Source organism: Dipteris shenzhenensis, chromosome 26 (assembly GCF_047967505.1).
Source record: "Dipteris shenzhenensis isolate YYH24624 ecotype China chromosome 26, Dip_SZ_1.0, whole genome shotgun sequence".
NCBI lineage: Eukaryota > Viridiplantae > Streptophyta > Polypodiopsida > Gleicheniales > Dipteridaceae > Dipteris > Dipteris shenzhenensis.
The window spans coordinates 45,851,509-45,872,680 of NC_141621.1; the positions used below are offsets into that span (position 1 = coordinate 45,851,509).

The window sequence follows — 21,172 nt, forward strand, 5'->3', positions numbered from 1 at the left end:
GCCCTCATTCTTGCCGATTTGCTCAGTTTTTCAAGGTTTTCTACACATCTATGAGGACTTGTGACCTCCTCGAGCATTTCTGTCATGGGAACTCCACTTTTGGCATTGGAAATCGATGCTTTAGAGCTTTTTCTACTGAAATCGGTGCATTTACTGCGCATTTATTGCTCTCAGGTTCTGTACGGAATTCCATACACCTTGTACGGACTGTACTGGTTTTGCACGTGTGCATTTAAAGCTGCTGCGCCTGTGTACGATGCTGCTGTATGGTTTTTTGAGGTGGTACAGACCTGCAGTCTGCACATTTATTGCTGTATGGATTTTGTACAGCTCATTAATGCTTGTGTGGACCTGTACGGAAAGCTTTCTGCAGTACATCTTCACACGTGTGGTCAGTACAACAGTATGGACTGCTGTACGGCCACTTTTACTCCTGTACGGACCTCATGCACCGCATTTTTCAATGGTTTGAAGCTCTTTGGTGTTGTCTCATGCTGCGTGCCGGCGGTTGAAGACATTTGGAGATACTTGGAGCTTGGTGAAGTGATCTGGAGTTCACTCCTTGGGCCCATTCTTCCTCATCTGGCATCCCTTTGCCTCGGGCTGCGAGTTCTCCTCCATTGGATCTCTTTCTCTCCATTTCTAAGTGCTCTCCTCCTTGCGAGAGCACTTTCTTTTGCTGTAACTCACATTTCCAGCCCTCATTTTCTCGCATTCAGAGCCTTCCATTGCTACCCTTTCGGGCTACATCATTGGGTAAGCCGTTGTTGCATTGGTCCTTTTCCATTTTTTGCTTCATTTGCATTTTGTAAAGGCCTCGTGTTGCCTTTGGGGATTTTTTTTGCAACTGGTACATCTTGGGACAGCAGAGTCTCTGGGAGGTTGCCTTTCTCTCATTTGCTTTGCCAGTTGGTGTATTTGTCTTGTATTTCAGCACCATGTCTGGTGGCAAAGATGATTTGTTTGGGATGATTGGGGCTGATGACAAGCTTGATGGCACCAATTATTCCATGTGGTCATACATGATGGGACATGTTTTGGTTGCCAAGAATATATGGCATTTTGTTTCAGGTTCTGAGGCCAAGCCTACACCCACTGTTACTTTTGGTGCTACACCTACAGCCTCTCTTCAGGTAATGGTTCTAATGCTACTGCTAGGACACTTGCACCTCCTCCTCCAGGTGCTTTGCCTCCTTCACAAGTGGGATGGTCGTGATGCCAAAGACATGTCTTGATTGCTCTTTCAGTGAAACAGGTTATAATCCCTCATATCCAGTCTTGCAAGACAGCGAAGCAAGCATGGGATTAGCTTGCATCTTTGTATCAGCTGCGGAATGAGGCGAGGGTTGCCTATCTCCCCAAGCAGTTTAAGGATTTGAAGCTTGATGAGGATGGTAACATGGATGCCTATCTCACTACTGTGAAGGATTTGAAAGAGCAGTTTACCAACATTGATGAGATTATGCCTGATTCTCAGCTTGTTTCTAATACCCTTGATGGGTTGCCTGATTCATATCAAGGCTTTGCTACTACATTTAGGTTGGTTGCAGGGGGTGATGCCAATCATTTCTCATTTGGCCAGCTAGTTGCTCTTCTTCTTCAAGAGGAGTAAAGTCGTGTGAATCGCAATGCTTCTATGGCTAGTGATCAAGCATTTGCTGCCCATCACAAACACAAAGGTAAAGGCAAGGTTTCAGCTGGAAAACCCTCTCATTCCCATGCTGATCATTCACATGGTGCCTCTTCTTCAGGGGATAACAAAAAGAAGAAGAGATGTAATTATTGCAGGAAACCTAGGCATCATATTTCTAAATGCAGGAAGCGCATAGCATTTGAAAAGAAAAAGAAAGAGTCTGGTCTTGCAGTATCTGGTTCTTCTAGTACACAAGATCGACATGAGTCCGCTAATTTCGCACAAGACTAGCATTGGGCTTTCTTGGTTACATGTTACTATAATCCTAATGTTCATGATGCTTGTATGGCAGTTTCATATGTTCGCGATGCCTGCTTCTTTGATAGTGGTGCAAGCAAGCACATCACTTCCTGCAGGAAGTTATTCAGCTCATTGGAGCTTACATCTCAGGGGGGCAGTATCACATGTGTCAATAATGCATCATATACCGTGAAAGGTACTGGGCAAGTTGCTCTTACTTTTGTCTCTGGTGGTATTGTTACTCTAGAGCATCTGCTTTATGTTCCAGGCATTTGTAAGAACCTCATTTCTATTTTAGCCATTGCTACATGTGGCTTTCAGATTCTTTTTGAAGGTGTGAGGTGTGCAGTGTATGATGCTACACATGCCTTTACCATGGTTTTGACTGACACATTGTCTAGAGGTCTTTATAGACTTGATGCTTATGACAGATGTTTGGATGATGATGCTGCACTTGCCAATGCACATGCCTTTGCTCTTGATTCTACCATGGCAGATACTCATTTGTGGCATGAGAGGTTTGGGCACCTCAATTTTGGAGCCCTGGTGACGTTATATAAGGAAGATATGGTTGTGGATCTTCCCAAAATGCATATGCCTACTAAACATGTTTGTGAACCATGCTTGCTTGGTAAGATGCACCGTGCTGCGTTTCCCAAGGATGGGAGAGTTGGTGCTTCACGCAAGCTTTATTTGGTTCATAGTGATGTTTGTGGACCCATGAGGGTTTCAGCTCTTGGGGGGCTCTACTATTTTGTCACTTTTATTGATGATCTTACCAGGTATACTTGGATTTTCGCATTGAAATCCAAATCTGAGGTTTCTTCATGCTTCAAGCACTTTATTGCCTTGGCTAAGAATGAGAGTGGGCTGCACATTGCTCACCTTAATACAGACAGGGGCGGTGACATGTCGAAGGAGTTTGCTGTTTTTTTTGCTTCCCGTGGCATCAATCATCACTACATGGTGCCTTATACTCCTCAATAGAATCCCGTGGCTGAGCGGAAGAATAGATCAGTGATGGAAATGGCCAGATGCATGTTGAAAGACAAACATTTGCCTAATAAGTTGTGGTTCGATGTGTTCATGTGTGCAAATTACATCATGAACAGATGTCCTACAAAGGCATTGCAGAGCATGGCAAACCACTTGTACTTCTCATTATATGCAGTGGTCTACATGGGAGAGTGTTCCTAACTATCACACCTTATGAGGCTTGGATGGGTCGTAAGCCTCGCATTTCCCACATGAGGACTTTTGGATGCTTAGCTTATGCCCATATGCCTTCACAGAAGCGCACTAAGTTGGATGATAAAGCTGTTAAGTACATTTTTCTTGGGTATAGTTCAAAGAGCAAGGGCTATAAGCTATATCAGCCCTGCATGGGCAAGTGTTTTATCAGTCGGGATGTTGTGTTTGATGAGTCTTCCACTATGCCTTTGTTGGACTGTCAAAAACAGCCCGTTGTTGATGCCCCTAACTTATTTGACAGCTTGATGCCTTTGTTTCCATCCGACGCTCAGGATGATGTTCCATCTAAGGTTGTACCTCCTCCATCTGTTGGTCATTTGCAGCCACATGTGCCACCAGAAATTCAGCTTGATATGCCTCTCATTGATCAGAATCATTTGCATAGGGCTCTTGATTAGAAATTCAGGAGCCCAAAAAGGTTCCCCATTGGCTCCTTGACACATTAAAAGACAGCACACAAGATACTCCTCTGCCAGCCCATATGAGAGAAGCTGTCCGGAAAGAGCATGCTAGTTCTGTTGCTTCTGCTTTGGTTGCTACAGCATGCAATGAAGAGCCCTTATGTCATCAAGATGCCTTTCAGAATGATTATTGGATGAAGGCCATGCAAGCTGAATTGGATTCTATACATCAGAATAACACTTGGGAATTGTGTGATTTGCCTCATGTCAAGAATGCCATTGGAACTAAGTGGGTTTACAAAATCAAATGGACAGCTGATGGTTCAGTGGACCGTTACAAAGCCCGTCTTGTTGCTAAGGGCTATGCTCAGCAACATGGCATTGACTTTGAGGAGACTTTTGCTCCCACTTCCAAGATCACTACTATTCGCACTGTTGTTGCCTTTGCTACCCACTTTCATTGGCAGATACATCAGCTTAATATTAAGACAGCTTTCCTTCATGGGCATTTGCAGAAAGGAGGTCTATGTTTCCTAACCTCCTGGCTTTGAGGTTGAAGGTTCTGATAGCAAGGTATGCTGCTTGAAAAAGGCCCTCTATGGATTCAAGCAGGCACCTCGGGCTTGGTATTCGAGAATTCATACTAATTTGCTCACACTTGGCTTTCGGAACAGCCCTCTACAGAGGCTACCCTTTACATCCGCAAGCGTGGGACATATTTGCTGATTTTAGTCCTTTATGTGGATGAAATGCTTGTGACTGGGACACATGCTCAGCAAATTGCAGATTTTAAACTTGATTTGCAGAAGACATTTGCTATGTCTGATCTTGGTCTTCTGCACTACTATCTAGGCATCCAATTTGCTAGCAGTGAGGGGGGCATTTTGATGTCACAATCCAAGTACATTGGACAGCTTTTGCAGCGTTTTCAGTTTGAGGATTGCAAGCTAGTATCCACACCATTAGAGACTGGTTTTCACTTCTCTTCTGAGGATGGCAGCGGTACATGTGATGTCACTCTCTATTTGCAAGCAGCTGGTTGTTTGATTTACCTATGCCATACGAGACCTGATCTATAGTATGTTGTCTCACATTTGAGCTATCTAGATATATGCACAACCCATCTATGCACCATTGGCATGCCGTGAAGCGTGTTTTCAGATATCTCAAAGGCACTCAACATTTAGGCCTTCTTTATGGGACTGATACTTCACTTGTCATGCATGGATTCACTAATAGTGATTGGGCTGGTTGTTCTGACACTCGTGTGGCACATAGTGGCAATTGTTTTATGCTTGGTACTTCATGTGTTTCTTGGTTCAGCAAGAAGCAGAATACAGTTGCTACTTCTAGCTATGAAGCTGAGTATAGAGCAGCTTTTACAGCTACAGTGGAGTGTGTTTGGCTTCAGAAGCTACTTGCAGATCTTTGTGTTGGGGTAAAGGCACATTGCCACCCTTTTGTTAAAGTTATGACACCTATGACTGTCTTAAGACAGTCATAGGGTGAAAGCCTAATCCTAATAAAACCTATGAGTTTGTGGTGTGGCTCAACACTTTTTGACACACCCACACATTTTGTGTGTCTCTCTCTCTGTCTCCTAAGTTCCACTCCCTCTCCCTTTCCCTCACAACTGGTATCAGAGCACCCTCTACCTCTCCCCCTCTCTCCGGTCCACCCCTCTCTCTACCTCTCCCCTCGGGCCTCGTGCCCTGAGCAGCTAGCAGCGCGAGCAGATCGGGGCAGTGCAGCAGCAGCTAGGCCTGGGCGCAGCAGCAGGCTAGGGCGCCGCCGCGCGCAGCAGGTGCGCGACCCGCCACGCGCAGCAGGCGTGCACGCAGCAGCAGCTAGTTGCTGCTAGCTGCGCACCGCACAGCACCAGCGGCCACAGCCTACCAAGCGCGCGCAGTGCGCAGTAACGGCTGCGTGCAGCCCGTCGTACAGACAGGTACGGCCATCCGTACTGACTGTACGGACGCCGTATAGGCAACCGTACGGACGCTGCATCAGGGAGGTACAGGTCGGATTTTTTTTTGGGATTTGTGCCCTCGCAGGTACAGGGTACAGCAGGTACCCTGCGCAGGTACGGCATGTACAGGAGAGCATGTACAGGAGGCACAGATTTTTTTTTGGGGAAGAAGGAAAAGAGAGAGCACTCTGCTCTTCATTCCCGGTTGTTCAGTTTATGCAGTGTATGCCTTGAGGCAGTGTGGAGCCAGGGTGCCCACATTGGTCTTGTTTCCGCAGTGTATTCAGTGACATTTCTTGCAGGTCACATTCTGTGTACAACACTTTGAAAAATCTCAGTTGAGCCACGCTTGGCCAGGGCGCATCGAGTTTACTCGGTCCCTAACTGTCCATCGTTGACAGTGCTCAAAAGATCTTCTCTTCAGTGCTTGTACGTTGGGATCTGTGTTGTTACTGTGTACACAGGGCCGTTTATGCATTACATTGTCAGGTGAAAGTGCCAGGAGAGCGCTGTATTTTGTATGCTACCTCAGTGTTGAGGGTGTTTTTTTTTTTTCACTTGGTACAGGTGTCAAATCAAGGGGCTTTTGCCCAGATTTTGCTTGTGAGCACTTGAGTTACTGTTTGAGACATTCAGATGCCTTTTATCCCCTTGGCAGAAGGGTGATTGCTTGGGATTTGTCCCATTCTTTGTTGCAGGTTTGTGACAGGCTGAGGTGTTTGGAGCCTTTTTCAGTAAACAAAACAGTGTATGACAAGTGGTTCATGCATATAAAATCAGTGCAATACCTCATCTGAGGTGGGAGAAGTGTCCAGGACAGCAGTGAGTGTTTTGTGCTTTGTCAGATGATGATGCACTGATAAAGCACTTGTGGAACAGCTGCAGCATTCTGAAGTTACTGTTTTATGCCTATTTGAGCACGGTACAGTGTGTCAGAAGGTACAGTGATTGGAGGGAAAATTTTCTGTTTTGCTGCAGATTTTTTGACAGTAAAAACAGCACTATTGTGAGTGCTCCTGGCTCTTGATAGAGCAGGTTTTCTGAGAAATCAGAATTTCCTTGTCTGATATGGCATCAAGGGGAAGTGAATCCTCAATACTGAACATAAAGAAATTGGAAGGGGCACACAATTATGCATTATGGGCAGAACAGTGTTTGAATGTACTTCTGCTAAAGAAGATTTCTAAGCCCATAAGGGTGAAGGGTGTCAAGCCATCTGGGATGGCAGATGATGAGTGGGAGGAGCTTGATTTGTCCGCTAGGGCTGCTATCATGCTTACTCTCGGTGATTCTCTTGTGTTCAATGTTCAGGCTGAAAAGACCTCTTATGGCCTATGGCAGAGGCTAGAAGAGTTGTATGCCCAAAAGAGTTCAGCCAGTAAGGTTTATTGGTTGAAAAAGCTTGTAGACCTTCGCATGAAGGAAAGTACAGCTATGACCTCACACTTGACTGAGTTCAATGCCATCTTTACACAGCTTATTGCACAGGGATTGAACCTTGATGAGGAGTTTAAGGCTACTTTCTTGTTGTGTACCCTCCCTGAGAGTTGGGACACTTTCAAGACTACTCTGTCAAATTCAAATGTCACTCTTATGTATGCTGATGTGGAGAGCTCTCTCCTTATGGAGGAGATGAGCAGGAAGAATAATATGGGCAGCAAGTCTTCCAATGCTTTGCAGGTACAAGAAAGAGGTAGGACTCAGCAGAAGGGGAGATCTGCTGGCAAGTCCAAATCCCGCAGTCAGTCCCGTGGCAAAAAGGATATTGAATGCTTTTACTGTGGCAAGAAGGGACATGTGAAGTCTAAGTGCTTCAAGTTTATATGGGATCAGAAAGCCAAGAAGGCTGAGACAAAGGATGCAGGCAGTGGAAGCAAAGGCAAAGGCAAGGCCAAGGCAGATGACTTGGATGCAGTGAATGTTGCAGCAGAGGACAGTGAAAGTGACAGACATGATGTTTTATGCTCTTCTGCTGTAATTGCACATACATTGGTTATTGATGGCCATGACATGCACACCTGGCTCTTGGATTCAGGTGCTTCTTTTCATGTTACTCCTCATAGGGAGTGGTTTACTTCCTACACAGGTACTCATGGAGTTGTTCACCTTGGGAACAACTATGCATGTCAGATTGCAGGGATTGGCAGTATACAGATAGTATTCCCTGATGGACGCACATTTATGCTTGATGGTGTTCGTCATGTGCCGCAAATCAAGAAAAATCTGATTAGCACTGGCTTGTTGGATGAGAGTGGTTACCACACCACATTTGGGGATTCCAAATGGGTGATTACTGATGGCCAGGTTGTAGTGGCTGAGGGTTATAAGAGTGATACCTTGTACCCTCTATGTTTCCAATGTAGGTAATCATGTTGTTGCCATAACCGAGCTGCCAAAGGTTTCATTGTGGCATAGCCGGTTGGGACACATGTCCGTTAAAGGAATGCAAGAACTGTCACGTTTGGGTTATCTGCCGTCTCTTTCATTTTCAGATTTGCCTACTTGTGATCATTGCATATTTGGCAAGCATTCTATGACTCCTCATAAGAGGAGAACTCCCCAAAATAGAGCACCACTTGATCTAGTGCACACTGATTTGTGTGAGATGCAACAGCTATCACTAGGGGGTGCAAAGTATTTCATTACTTTTATTGATGATGCCACACGCAAAGTGTGGGTCTATTTCTTGAAGCATAAGAGCGATGCCTTAGATGCTTTCAAGAAGTTTGTCGCTCAGGTTGAGAATCGGACAGGTCGCAGGCTGAAATGCCTCAGATCCGATAATGGGGGTGAGTATGTGTCACATGCTTTTGTACAGTTTTGCGAAGCTAAGGGCATTAAACAGGAACTCACAGCCCCTCATAATGCATCTCAAAATGGTGTGAGTGAGCGGATGAATCGAACTATTCAGGAGAAGGTTCGATGTATGTTGTCTTATGCTGCATTGCCCCATGGCTTTTGGGCAGAAGCCGTGCAAACAGCAGTTCACATAATTAACAGGTCGCCGAACAAGGCTTTGGAGTTGAAAGTGCCAGAGGAGGTGTGGTCTGGCAAGCCACCTTCATATAAGCACTTACGTGTGTTTGGCTGCGAGTGCTTTGCTCATGTACGCAAAGAACTGCGCACCAAACTGGAGCCAAAGTCTTTCAGATGCATCTTCATGGGTTACGGTGACGAAGGTGAAATGGGGTACAGGTTATGGGATCCCGTCAAACGGAAGATTATACGCAGCAATGATGTCATCTTTAAAGAGGATAGTGTACACAAAGAACCCGTGCAACCTGTGGAATACAGAAGGGTTGTTTATGATGATGTCGGACAGCAAAGAATGCCCATTAATATGCAGCAGCAGGCTGCTGTAGATAACCCTGTTCAAGAGGGTATACAAGCTGAAAATCAGCCAGACAATTTTGCCAATGATGCACCACTGGATATGCCAGCAAATGGGGCTGTAGAACAGCCAAATATGGTGGTACAGCCACCCATCATGCATGACGAACAGGCTAGACAGCAGCCTAATCCGAAACATTTTGTTAGGAGGAGCACCTGTGTACAACGGCCTCCTGACAGGTTTGTTCCAGGAGCCAATAATGTGGCTGATTTTATCATGCTGACAGATTGTGGTGAGCCTTCCAGCTTCAAGAAAGCTATGGGAAGAACAGAGAAAAGGAAGTGGGAGAAAGCCATGCAATCAGAAATGGACTCCCTACTTCAAAATGATACATGGGATTTGGTGCAGCTACCTGCAGGCAGAAAGGTTTTGCCATGCAAGTGGGTTTACAAAGTCAAAGTGGATTCAAATGCTTTACCGAGGTATAAGGCCAGATTGGTTGCCAAGGGATTTAAGCAGGAGAAGGGCATTGACTTTGATGAGATCTTTTCCCCTGTAGTCAAGATGACTACTTAGAGAGCAGTGTTAGCTCTTGTTGCTCATGAGGACATGGATTTATGTCAGATGGATGTGAAGACTGCTTTTCTTCACGGAGATCTCCATGATGAGATCTACATGAGTCAGCCAGAGGGATATGCTGTTAAAGGGAAAGAGCAACTTGTGTGTAAGCTCAAGAGGAGCTTGTATGGACTCAAGCAGGCGCCAAGAGAATGGTACAAGAAGTTTGATGCCTTCATGCAGTCCCAAGGGTATCATAGGTGTGAGACTGATCACTGCTTGTACACCAAACGGGCAAAGGATGGCAGTTTGATGCTACTCATTCTAGATGTGGATGACATGCTGATTGCCAGCAAATCTCAGCAGGAGATTAGTGCTTTGAAGAAACAACTGCACAAGTCTTTTGACATGAAAGACTTGGGTGATGCAAATCATATTCTTGGTATGCGGATTATTCGTGACAGGTCCAAAGGACTTTTGTTTCTGTCACAGAAGGAGTACATTGACAAAGTACTGCAGAGGTTTAAAATGGAGGGGGGGAAGACCATTAATACCCCGTTGCCTCCACATTTAAAACTCAGCAGTAAGGACAGCCCCAGATCAGATGATGATAAGGCTGAAATGGCCAAGGTTCCGTATGCATCTGCAGTTGGTTCTTTGATGTATGCCATGGTTGCCACTCGTCCGGATATTGCTTTTGTGGTGGGAGTCATCAGCAAGTATATGGCAAATCCAGGCAAGCGGCATTGGGAAGCAGTGAAAGGCGTCTTGAGGTATCTCAAGGGTACCAAAGACTTGTGCATATGCTATGGTAGGCAGGATGCATTGGTGCATGGTTTTACAGATTCAGACTATGCAGGGAATGCAGATAACCGGAAGTCTACTACCGGTTATATTTTCACATTTGCAGGCGGTGCTATATCATGGGTGTCTCAGTTGCAAACATGCGTTGCACTGTCAACCACTGAAGCTGAATATGTTGCAGCCACTGAGGCTTGCAAGGAAGCAATATGGCTTACTCGGCTGGTGGGAGATTTGGGCATTACAGGAGATATGCCAGTTTTGCATTGTGATAGTCAGAGTGCTATCATGTTGGCAAAGAATCCGGTCTTTCATCAAAAGACCAAGCACATAGATGTGAAATACCATTTCATCAGGGAGGTACTGGAAGACAAGCGACTTGAGCTTGTGAAGGTGCATACTGATGATAATCCTGCAGATTTGCTCACTAAGAGCTTGCCTACAGAGCGGTTTGCACATTGCCGCCACATCATGGGATTAGGATGAGACCATTCTTATTTTATGGTCTTGTATACAGTAACTGTATACTGCTGTAATTTTTATTCTTTTCTCCCCTTTAGGCACATTGGCCTTTAGGTGGGAGATTGTTGGGGTAAAGGCACATTGCCACCCTTTTGTTAAAGTTATGACACCTATGACTGTCTTAAGACAGTCATAGGGTGAAAGCCTAATCCTAATAAAACCTATGAGTTTGTGGTGTGGCTCAACACTTTTTGACACACCCACACATTTTGTGTCTCTCTCTCTCTGTCTCCTAAGTTCCACTCCCTCTCCCTTTCCCTCACACTTTGTGCATGTCAGATTGCTTCTACCGTCATCTTCACTGATAGTCAGAGTGCTTTGGCTGTTGCATGGAATCCAGTTTTCCATGCTCGCACAAAGCACATTGAGATTCACTATCACTATGTCAGAGAGCAATTATCAGCACGTGATATTGAGTTGTCTTATGTTCCCACTGAAGACAACTTGGCAGATCTTTTTACGAAGGCTCTACCTCGACCTAAGTTTGAGACTTTTCGAAAAGCTTTAAACTTAGTACCTTTTGTAACTTGATCTGTTGTACTCTGTACAGTCATAGGTTGCTATATCCCTACGAGACGAACATGTGCAACCATGACACTAGATATTTAGGTATCTTGAGCCATGTCTAGGATACTTTAGCCCATACCATGGAGAGAAGTTTGTAGGCCAATGTGGATCATGCAATTGTGTTGGAGCCAGGATCTAAGCCAATCAACAAAGCTCCATACAAACTTTCTAGAGCTGAAAGGGAAGAGGTGGCAAGGCAAATAAAGGAACTCCTTGACAAGGACTTTATTATACACAGTCAGTCACCCTTTGCCTCTCCTGTGTTATTGGTTAAGAAGAAGGATGCGAGGGAGATGGTTGGGAAGGTCAGCAAATACATCAGAGTATTGCTGTAATAGGAACTGCATGTCTTTATCCTCCACCAACAACCCATTACCCTCTTGAGACTTGGTCAAATAGCATAGACTCCACAAACACTATTGAGGTCTCTGGTCATTCTTCTTACAGAGATTAAGGACAATTTAGCAGATTGGTGACCCATCAAAGTGATGTGCTTACCTTCATGCATAAACTTCATATACAACCTGTCAAGGTCCATAGAGAATTCTCCCAAGGTTCTCAACCATTCACAACCAAGGACAATGTCAATAGGTCCCATTTCCAAGACAAATAGATCTCCATGAAAAGTATAGTCTTGAGAAAGTTGCACTTGAGCAGCCTGACAATATTGCTTACTGTGGGAATGTTGACCATTAGCCACCTCAACCTTGATCCCATGATCCAAAGTGGATGGGCATAATCTCACTGTTTGAAGTGTCTTTGCATTAATGAAGTTATGAGTGCTCCCACTGTCAACCAAAATGTGGACTGGTCTGTTATTGATTGTTCCTTTTAACCTAAGGGTTTGAGAGCCCTTGCAGCCCATAAAAACATCAGGAGATATGCTGTACACAACTGATTGTGTATCCCAATACACTTCATCATCATCAACAGCATCATTTCCATCAGAATTTCTGATCTCATCCTCATAATCTTCAACAACTTCAATGTTCCATTGTCTAGATCTATTTGAGCACCTTGGTAAACTATCATCCATAAGCATGGTGTCAAACATGGATAACCCACCTGGATCAAAGCGAAAGGTGGTCCCCTTTTTGGAGCTATGATCCTCATCATCATCAAGGCCTTCATTCACACAGTCCTGATATTCATGAAATTCAGATTCTGCTGCAGAAGTATTAGGAGATAAATCCTCATCAATCTCTAGAATCAAGCTCAACTTTGCTCCTGTTTTTGCTTTGCACACATTCCTATGTTCAGAGGTCCACTTCTCACCACAAAGGTAGCACAAATTCTTCTTCTTCCTGTCATCAACAATTGCTTGAGATAACTGCTTAACCAACTTGTTTCTTTTATCACTCAGATCATCCTTTGGAGTGGGTTTAAAGGATGACTTTACATCTGTAGCCCTGTAAGCCTTAGGTTGTCCCACGCCACTGCCATACACTCTGGGGAACCTCGAAATAGAAGAAGTTGTAGCAAGTGCAGGAAGTTTGCTTTTATCATTGGAAACCCCTTGACCATAGGCTTAGTTCCAAAGTGACCAATATCCAAAATCTTCTCCTTCCCATTGTATTTGGGTTCATAAAGCTCTGCCAACTGCATGGCCTCTTTAAGAGAATTGGGCTTTTGGGATGCAACATCTGAAGTAATACTAGGGTGCAAACCATGGATGAACTTGAGCATTCTAACTCTTTCATCAATACCATGAACAAACAGAGCCAATTTCCAAAACTGTTTGATATGATTTTTCACTGATCCTTGCTGAGTAAGATCATACCACTTACAAATATATTGATCCCTAGTAAAAGGAGATATAAAAGTTTTAAGCATTTCAGCCTTGAATTCATCCCAAGCACATATGAGCTGTAACTCCACTAGAGTGGTAGGTCCTTCGGGCAGAAGCCATAAAACCAACCGGTTCAGTTACATGTATATGATCATTATTATCATCATTTGAACCTGAGTCTCCATCAATTTGGGGATCCACAGGTCTCTTCCCATCATAAATTTGGCTTCTCTTGAACTGATCAAACCTTTTATTAAAAGTGGCAAACATGTTCTACATCCTTTGGTCAATCCTATGATTATTGGTCTTAATCTCATTAGTTAACTCCTTGAATATATGTAGCATTGGGCCCATACAACTCTTATGATCTGCTCTTGGTTAAGGGATACTTGTACTTGAGGAGTTGCTTGAATCTAGAGTAAATGGACTGTCTTAAGCCCTGATCAAAAACCAGTACCAAAAGCCCCAAATGCTAGTTTTGCCCTAATTTCGTAGGTCAACTTTCAGAGAGAAAACTTGAAATTTCCCACTTGATTAGGCGATCCTTATGCCAAGACTGAACCAAAGAGCCAATCAGGAGTATAAATTTATAACATTACACCTGAATTGCAAGAAATTGCTAGATCTTTTGGCAAATATCAACCCTGCGCTAACTGTTGCAACTGAATTTCGAATTGCTCATTAACAAAAGTCCAAATCAATATCACACTTAATCAGTTGCATCCATGGAGCTAGGCAACCATATGCACTACAGCTAACCCGAAATGGAGCTGTACATCAGAAATTCGCAGCAGTTCCTCCATGCCAGCCAGTCGAGAATTGCTCATAACTCCCCCAAACCGTCTCGGATCACCACCAGACTTAGGGAGCAGCCTCAAGAGATTGATGCGAACAGATCAAGCCAAGAATGCCTTAGTTTGGTGCAGGAAAACAGCAGATCGTCACTTTCTTCAGTTTCTTGCACCAAAGAGAAAACCACTTCAATGTTGACTCAATCATCCACCATTTTAGGATTCCCACACATAGAAATGATCAGAGAAGCAAGGGCTTTCCACTCATGCAAGAAGCCCCAAATTCTGAGCACTTTGAAAATCAGGGTTTCTCAGAGCCTGCCATGTGCAGTTCAATTCACAAGAGTCATGAGGATAGATTCCTTCTCCAAAAGCACAAGCGTCTTTGTACATAAAGTCTTGAAAGTCAGGAACATCTGGTACAAATAAATCCATAAAACGCCTAGCTTGGCTAAGCTTATGTAATATGATAGGGCAGGTATTGATAGAAATAAGACGTTCCATAAACTCAAATTCATAAGTGAAAAGATAAAAGTTTGCTAAAAAGACAACACAATTAGTGCCCATGGGGATTCCTATAATTTGTTGAAACAAAGAATCACCTACTGTGATGTAAAGATTATCTAAAAGAAAATCTATCCAAGAGCAAACATCTTCAACACTTACTACCTTTGTGTATCTTTTCTTTTTAGAATCGATGTCTAGCCACAAAAAGTCATAACATAAAGTTGTTTTCTCAACTTAGCACTTTACATCTATCTTTGTCAAACTTGAATGGTTGGAACTGTGTTTCCAACGGAGAAAGCGTTTCATGAATGGGCATTTACAGAACCCCCAACTTCAGGTCTTCCAGCTTGATCTTTGTGTAAAGTGTAGTAAAATCATGTGTTCCAGTCTAGCTTTCGAAGTATTCCAATCTAGTTTTTGGAGTATCGGCGCCTTCACTGCCATCTCTTGCAAAATCTGAAATACTTCAGCTTGTTCGGTATTCAATTCTAGCTTCGCTTCTTGCATTATAAGCTTATGTAGAGGTCAATCTCTCCCATCAATTTTTTATGAATGTCTGATAAAAGCCCAAGAACCCTATGAACGAGCGAACTTGCTTAACCTTGCTTGACCTCTCCATTTTCCTCTTGCAATTTGGTGATTGGAGGCCAACAGGTACTTCCAGCAGCCACCCTCGTTCCCATTTAGCAAGATATCATATATACCTTGCTCGCCATATGGCAACGACGGACGTGTTCTCTAACAATAACCAGAAAGCATGTGCGTATTTGCAAGGCTTGGCTTCCAAGTGTATTCTAAATATTCATGGATCGATGGATCGTTGGTGGTTGTATAGCATCCTACCCCAAGTTGTTGGCCCCTCTTTTTGAGATTTCCTAAAGAGTGAGCTGGGTTCTCTAGAAGCACATTGGACATCAGCTAGAACATTTCTGGTACTTTCTTCCACGATCAGTGCTAAAGGAATAGCTGATTTGAATGGTTGGTTTTCTCTCAAGCATCGATAGAAGTTTCTTTTCTTTGTAAGTCTCGGCACATCACCAATCAGACAATGATCATTAAGCTGGATTGCCTCTTGTATGCAGGTCATTACATCACTACGTCACTTAATCAATGCCAACAAGCATCAACCTACATTGCCCTCTTTTCTGCCAGTCCAAAACCTGTAAGCGCCTCAACCTTCATCACCATTTTCTAACCATATGCTAAATGCAAGCTACTACTGCATGTCCTTTCTACATGTCATCACCTTTTTTCATACTACAGATCTACACACATCTTGCAACGCCCAACTAACTGTGATACCAAAATGTTGTGATCCAATTTTGTTCCCACTATGAGAAGCTGAAAAAGTCACCAGCGATTTACAATCTTGCAAAACTCACATCTATTTGAGACATCTTCACCTCTAGCCTACCCCTAAAATTCCCTCGATGCTTCTTTTTCAAAAACAAATGGTTCTCTTGCCAATGTCATAAATATATGCACTTAACTGTTCATGCCCTCTAGGAATCCACATTAAAGTCCATTAAACATTTATTGCTGCTTCCCTTCACACAATTATCCACTAATAGTGATTCATGCTTGCCAAGTCATGTACAGCCATACAGCACTATATGAAAATTTACTTGTTATGAATGCAACCACAACAGTAAGAGATGATGTTTCCTTGATTTGTAAGTGGATGATCACTACTAAATGCACAGATTTTGAAACGTGTCTTACATGGCAGTGGTTTTAGGCACATGACTATTTATATCTCCCTAGCATGAATATGCACATTGGTCTATTAAACCACCAGTAGTCTCAGAACCCACATCGACGACCCCTTGACCAAAATTCTGGAAAACACATTACAATAAAATGCGCTTTACATTTATAAAGTCTTGTTCTATCTCTCTAAGGACTTAGCATCCACCAAGCTTTCCAAGGTCATATCACATTCCAACTAGAACGTAACATCCTAGGACAGTGCCTATAAGTGTACGAAGGTTAACCACTAGGCAAGGCACTGCCCCCGTCTTTCAAGATGGGGAAGCGGAGGTGAGAAGGAATGAAAGGGTCTTTAAAGCATGATCTCAATGCATACCCCATTGCCTTGCATAGTTCTAAGAACATAGATGACCAACCCATTTGTATTGCTTCATTCACTTACTTGCTAGCATGATTAGTTTTTCAGACACCCTATTCAAACCCAATTTTTTTCAGGAATATTGTTAGAACAGAATTTTTTTGAAATAAATGAAATTAATGTTGATTTTTAAGAAAAAACAAAGGAATCGTTCAAAATGACAAGGTGAACCTGGAGCAGATAAGTGCACTCAGTGCGTTGACTTCCTGAACCCAAACCCCGAGGTAGCACATAGCGGAAAAATACTTGATTGGCCAAGACACACCGAAATCGGTTTAATTTGGTAAGGAACGAAGTGTCTTGTAGTGCTTCATAACGATCCATATGCCACCTTCGTAGATAACGTTGGATGTATGGAAGTGACCAATTAAGAAGATCAGAAAGTTGTTTTGTGCTTTGTGCACCATACACAATAGCCTCCCGCTCAACCACCTTCAAAAGTAAAAACGACTCAAAAGCTTCCCAATATATTTAATTCTTTTAAAAAGCACAAAGAGCAACAAGAAAAACAAAACTACTACTATTTATTTTCTAGCAATTGTATTGGTGAGCCAACCCAAATATATACCATTAAAAAAGCAGTGCTCAGTAAAATGGAAATGCTATAAAGGCGAAATAAGAGACTTAAAATCATGAATGGAATTAACTTTTTTACACCTTTTGTATACCTACCTTAAGCTTACTTTTCAATAGTAATTCAGAAGTGTTGAATAACCTACTAGCCTTCCTAAAGGTTAGACAATATGGTGTAAACACTTCATTCAAAGAACACGCTGCCAAGCCTCATATCACAAAACAATCATTATATTTCCTATGCTAACATCACTTCAAAATTCCAAATGCTTAGCTCCAAAATAGTAAGACCTAGTGAGTGTGTGTGCTAACATCACTTCAGCAAGACCTAACCAGTGTGCGGGTGCGTGTGTGTGTGTGTGCGAGCATGCACAAGCACACACATGTGCATGCACGTGTGTCAGCATCTGTGTCCGCGTCTATCCCCATCCTAAGCAAGGATGAGCATGTTGTGTCAATATTCAAGAGAAAAGCGTGAAGAAAGGTGGAAGCAGCTCAACTTGAGCACCAACCGGAAATCCCGTGACTCTAAGTATACCATATAGAATTACCAAGAGTAATCAATCCATATAAACATTTACAAAAACGAATCATGCAACTTAAAAGTACATTACATGTTGAAGAGAAAAGGTTCAAATTATTTAGATGCTCCATGTCATGGAAAAATTTATCCGAGGTACCATCTCTGACATAACACTACATCCAAGCTGCACTATGTTAAGATGGCCATTATTATTTGTTGAGATACCACCTACTTCTTCAACCATGTGGTGGCGTAGAGCCTCATAACTAGCAAGTGCAAGGAATAATGATCCTGCTTTAGCAGCAGCTACAGCCTACAAGTGCATAGTAAAATTTCTTATAGGCAGGATTACTTGCAAGATGAAAAGGACTATTGCAAGAAAAGAAAAATTGATCCTCTGCGTTTTCAGTCTCTTGCTTCAGGACTTGAACTAGACATACATATACAAATATCTTCCAATAAAGTGGACACGTTGGCTGGCAGCATCTACTCTGAGTCAGTCCTATACAGGCTGCTTAGGTGCATCTGTAAGACCAACTAGCAGCTACAAGCATCTGTAAGAACTTGTGAGGTACTCAATTCCAACAAGAGCTCGTGAGACTAAATAGCATCTGTAAGACTGGAAAATGAAGCACCCACAACATCACACTTGAGAACTCTAGATCCTACTCGGGAGTCAAGATGTGTATACATCCATGTTTTCACCTGCACCAGGGCCAAGCCCAGGCTGCAGTGACAACTGGCTGTCTTGTCAGCAAATCACAGCAACCCAGGCAGCATATTTGCGAGTCGCACTTAAAGCCGCCGCCGCCGCCGCATCGTGACATCTCCAATGGCTTAATCCAAAAAATACACTAGAGCCACCACACGTCAACAGCGCAGCAGCCCGCAAGCACACAGGTCTGTAGTTCTTCCCTGCTCTGATACCATGTGGGCGCAGAATGCACCACATGTGCAACAGGTATGGGGGCTCACAAGCCCCGCCCCCTAGCCATGCAAAGGGCCTCTCTCTCCTCCCAAAAAATCACAAGAGGGATGAGAGAGAGAGGTTCACATGGGCCAATATATCCTAGGTCCCCAAGGGCACATTTGTGCTTATGGGATTTTTATTCCCCAAAGGCCACATGTCGACATGCCTCAATAAACCATGCTCCACCAAGTGAGGGATGAAGGCCTCCACCTCCAACACCCTCCCCATGGAGGCTTTATATAGGGCTGCATGCCTCTGCACATAGGCTGACTGGGAATCTGTACTACCGTCCTAACTAAGGTCAAGCCGACACAGTCTACTGGTTGGCAGACTGAGTTTGTGGCCTAGCCGACCAGACCAGCCCTTGGGGTTCTATGAAACCCTTTGGTTGGCTGCGCCTTTTGTGCCCAAGTCCAGGGTTGACAGTAGCACCTTGTACCTCACCAAATGGAGCTCCAACAGACTGCAAACCTGCCCTAAATCAGAGCCCATGTGTAGCCCAAGGAATGGCCAACACCATGCCTGTCTGTACCATGACAGATCTGGCCTAAAGGGTGCGTCATAAGTAACTCTAAGAAGGATGTCTGCATGCTGCCCATGTGGTAACCTGTGTGGTGCCCCCAGGGCATCCTAGCTCCCTCCACGTTCCCCCTATCATGCTACAGGTGTCATTCCCCCATGCTCTCCTTATTTGGGGACTTGCAAACAGGGAGTCGACTCTATTCTCTCACACTCTTGGCAAGAGGCAATGGAGGAACTGCCATGGTAGTGGAAAGCCCAATAGATATGGATGGAATGGATACATGGATTGAACGAGGGAGCTGTGAAGCTAGAGCCTCAATAGATGTACTCTCGTGTACCTACGATGTCAATGGTTATGCTCATGCCTCGCATGGTGTGACAGACCCAAACCCTTCACATCCCAATATTTGATTAGGATGATGTATTCGTTACCCCTATGCCCTCTTGTTGCTGCTTCATCAAAACCTTTAGCTTTAACAGACTGATCCATGACTGTAGGATAGAGGGATCAAATTTGGAATAGGGTCCATGCCCCACATGTAAGCCCCCAAACAAGGAGAGCTTAGGAGTTTCACCATGTAACTGGGTAGAAGATGAACCTATAGGGGGATGGAATGATGCTGTCATGTGGGCAGCAAGATGGCTGCCACATGGACAGTAGACACGGATCCTACTTAGGGTTTTACTTAGCGCAGCATCCTAGTAAAAGAACTCTATACCTAGATGAATCCAGGAACATTCCCAAACTCATCCTCTAAAAACGCAACATAGTGCAGTTTCAATCTCACGATAGTCACTCATAAGATTGAAAACCATAAACTCCTCCATCACAAATAGCAGGGACTAGCTACTATGGCATCCCCACTGACATCATCAGCGCCCAATAGTGGGTGTAGACCATAGTATAAAAAATATGCTCTCACATATACAAATCCACACACCCACACATACTTGAGCATCTACACATACTAGGAAAAGAACTAGTCCAGAGGTTATGCAGAATGTACTAGTGGCAGGAGTAGTAGGTACAACAAGTCTAGAATGTACTACATAAGAGTAGGTACAGAACAAGCATCGAGAAAAAATGTATGTTCTAGTCGGGGCTCCAACCAAGCTCAAGAATAGGTCGAAGCAGTACCTAATAGAGGCAACTGGAGCTGGGAAGTGATACACGGCAATCAATCTCATTTGGAAGAGGGTGTGGAAACTGTTCGAGGTGCACCAAGAGATCAAAGAACTGCAAATCCAAAGGGGCTCTCAGAGATCTGCCACGTGACTAGTTTGGACCAGACAAAGGATCCAGAAAGGCCAAAAACACGAACGGTTACAGGTGGGTTAAAGGAAGGCTATGTGGCAAGGTCCGGCAGAGCAGAATGCAAAAGAACCTATAGACTGGGTCGGCCCAATCTCTACTAAAAGTAGCTGATTGGCTGGGGGGTTCCACCCTCTAAAAAATAGCATTTCTCATTCAGGTTTTCCAGGGCTTTGGTGCCTCAATTGGAGTTGCCACTACTGCAGCAAGGAGGTCCAAATCTAGAGCAACAAGTCTTCATGTGCAATGAACGAGGCAGGGGCTGAATTGGTGAAGGCCAAAGATGGCACCAAAGGGGGAAGAGGAGAGGGGAGAGAAAAGAGGAGAGAGAGAGAGAGAGAGAGAGGAGGGAAAGGGGTAGAGGAAGAGGAAGAGGAAGAGGAAGGAGTGAGGGGAAGAGAGAGAGAGAGATTGGGAGAGAGAGAGAGTGTAGGCAGCACGTAGGAGGAAGGTGGGAGTAGATAGGATTAGATGTCACATCAAAATGTACAAATAGGGGTGGATGGGGAATTATGTAGTCCCTCCACATTTTCTACCTAAGAGGCCTCTAAAGGTCCTCTAAACAGCCCCTTTTTCCCCTTCATTACAGCCATCCCTTCCCATAGAATTATGCCCTCGAAATTTCAGAGCATGGCTGTCCAAAAAGTGCAGCAAACAGCAACTACTAATCAGCCCGGTAGGAGATAGGGGTGATCCTGGACAATGCTTTCTGCCTGCCATGAAT

The 21,172-nt window shown here is 43.9% G+C and overlaps 1 protein-coding gene across 3 annotated transcripts in view; it reads right to left on the minus strand.

Annotated features, from left to right (window-relative positions):
• The window catches only part of LOC147885162 (protein NO VEIN-like), a 167,722-nt gene that overhangs the window by 10,210 nt on the left and 136,340 nt on the right, over positions 1–21,172 (minus strand). For all 3 annotated transcript variants that reach the window (XM_087397678.1, XM_087397676.1, XM_087397679.1), the window contains one exon: positions 16,720–16,980. In XM_087397678.1, coding sequence (XP_087253804.1) covers positions 16,720–16,980 — 261 coding nt within the window. The remainder of the gene's footprint in view (positions 1–16,719; positions 16,981–21,172) is intronic.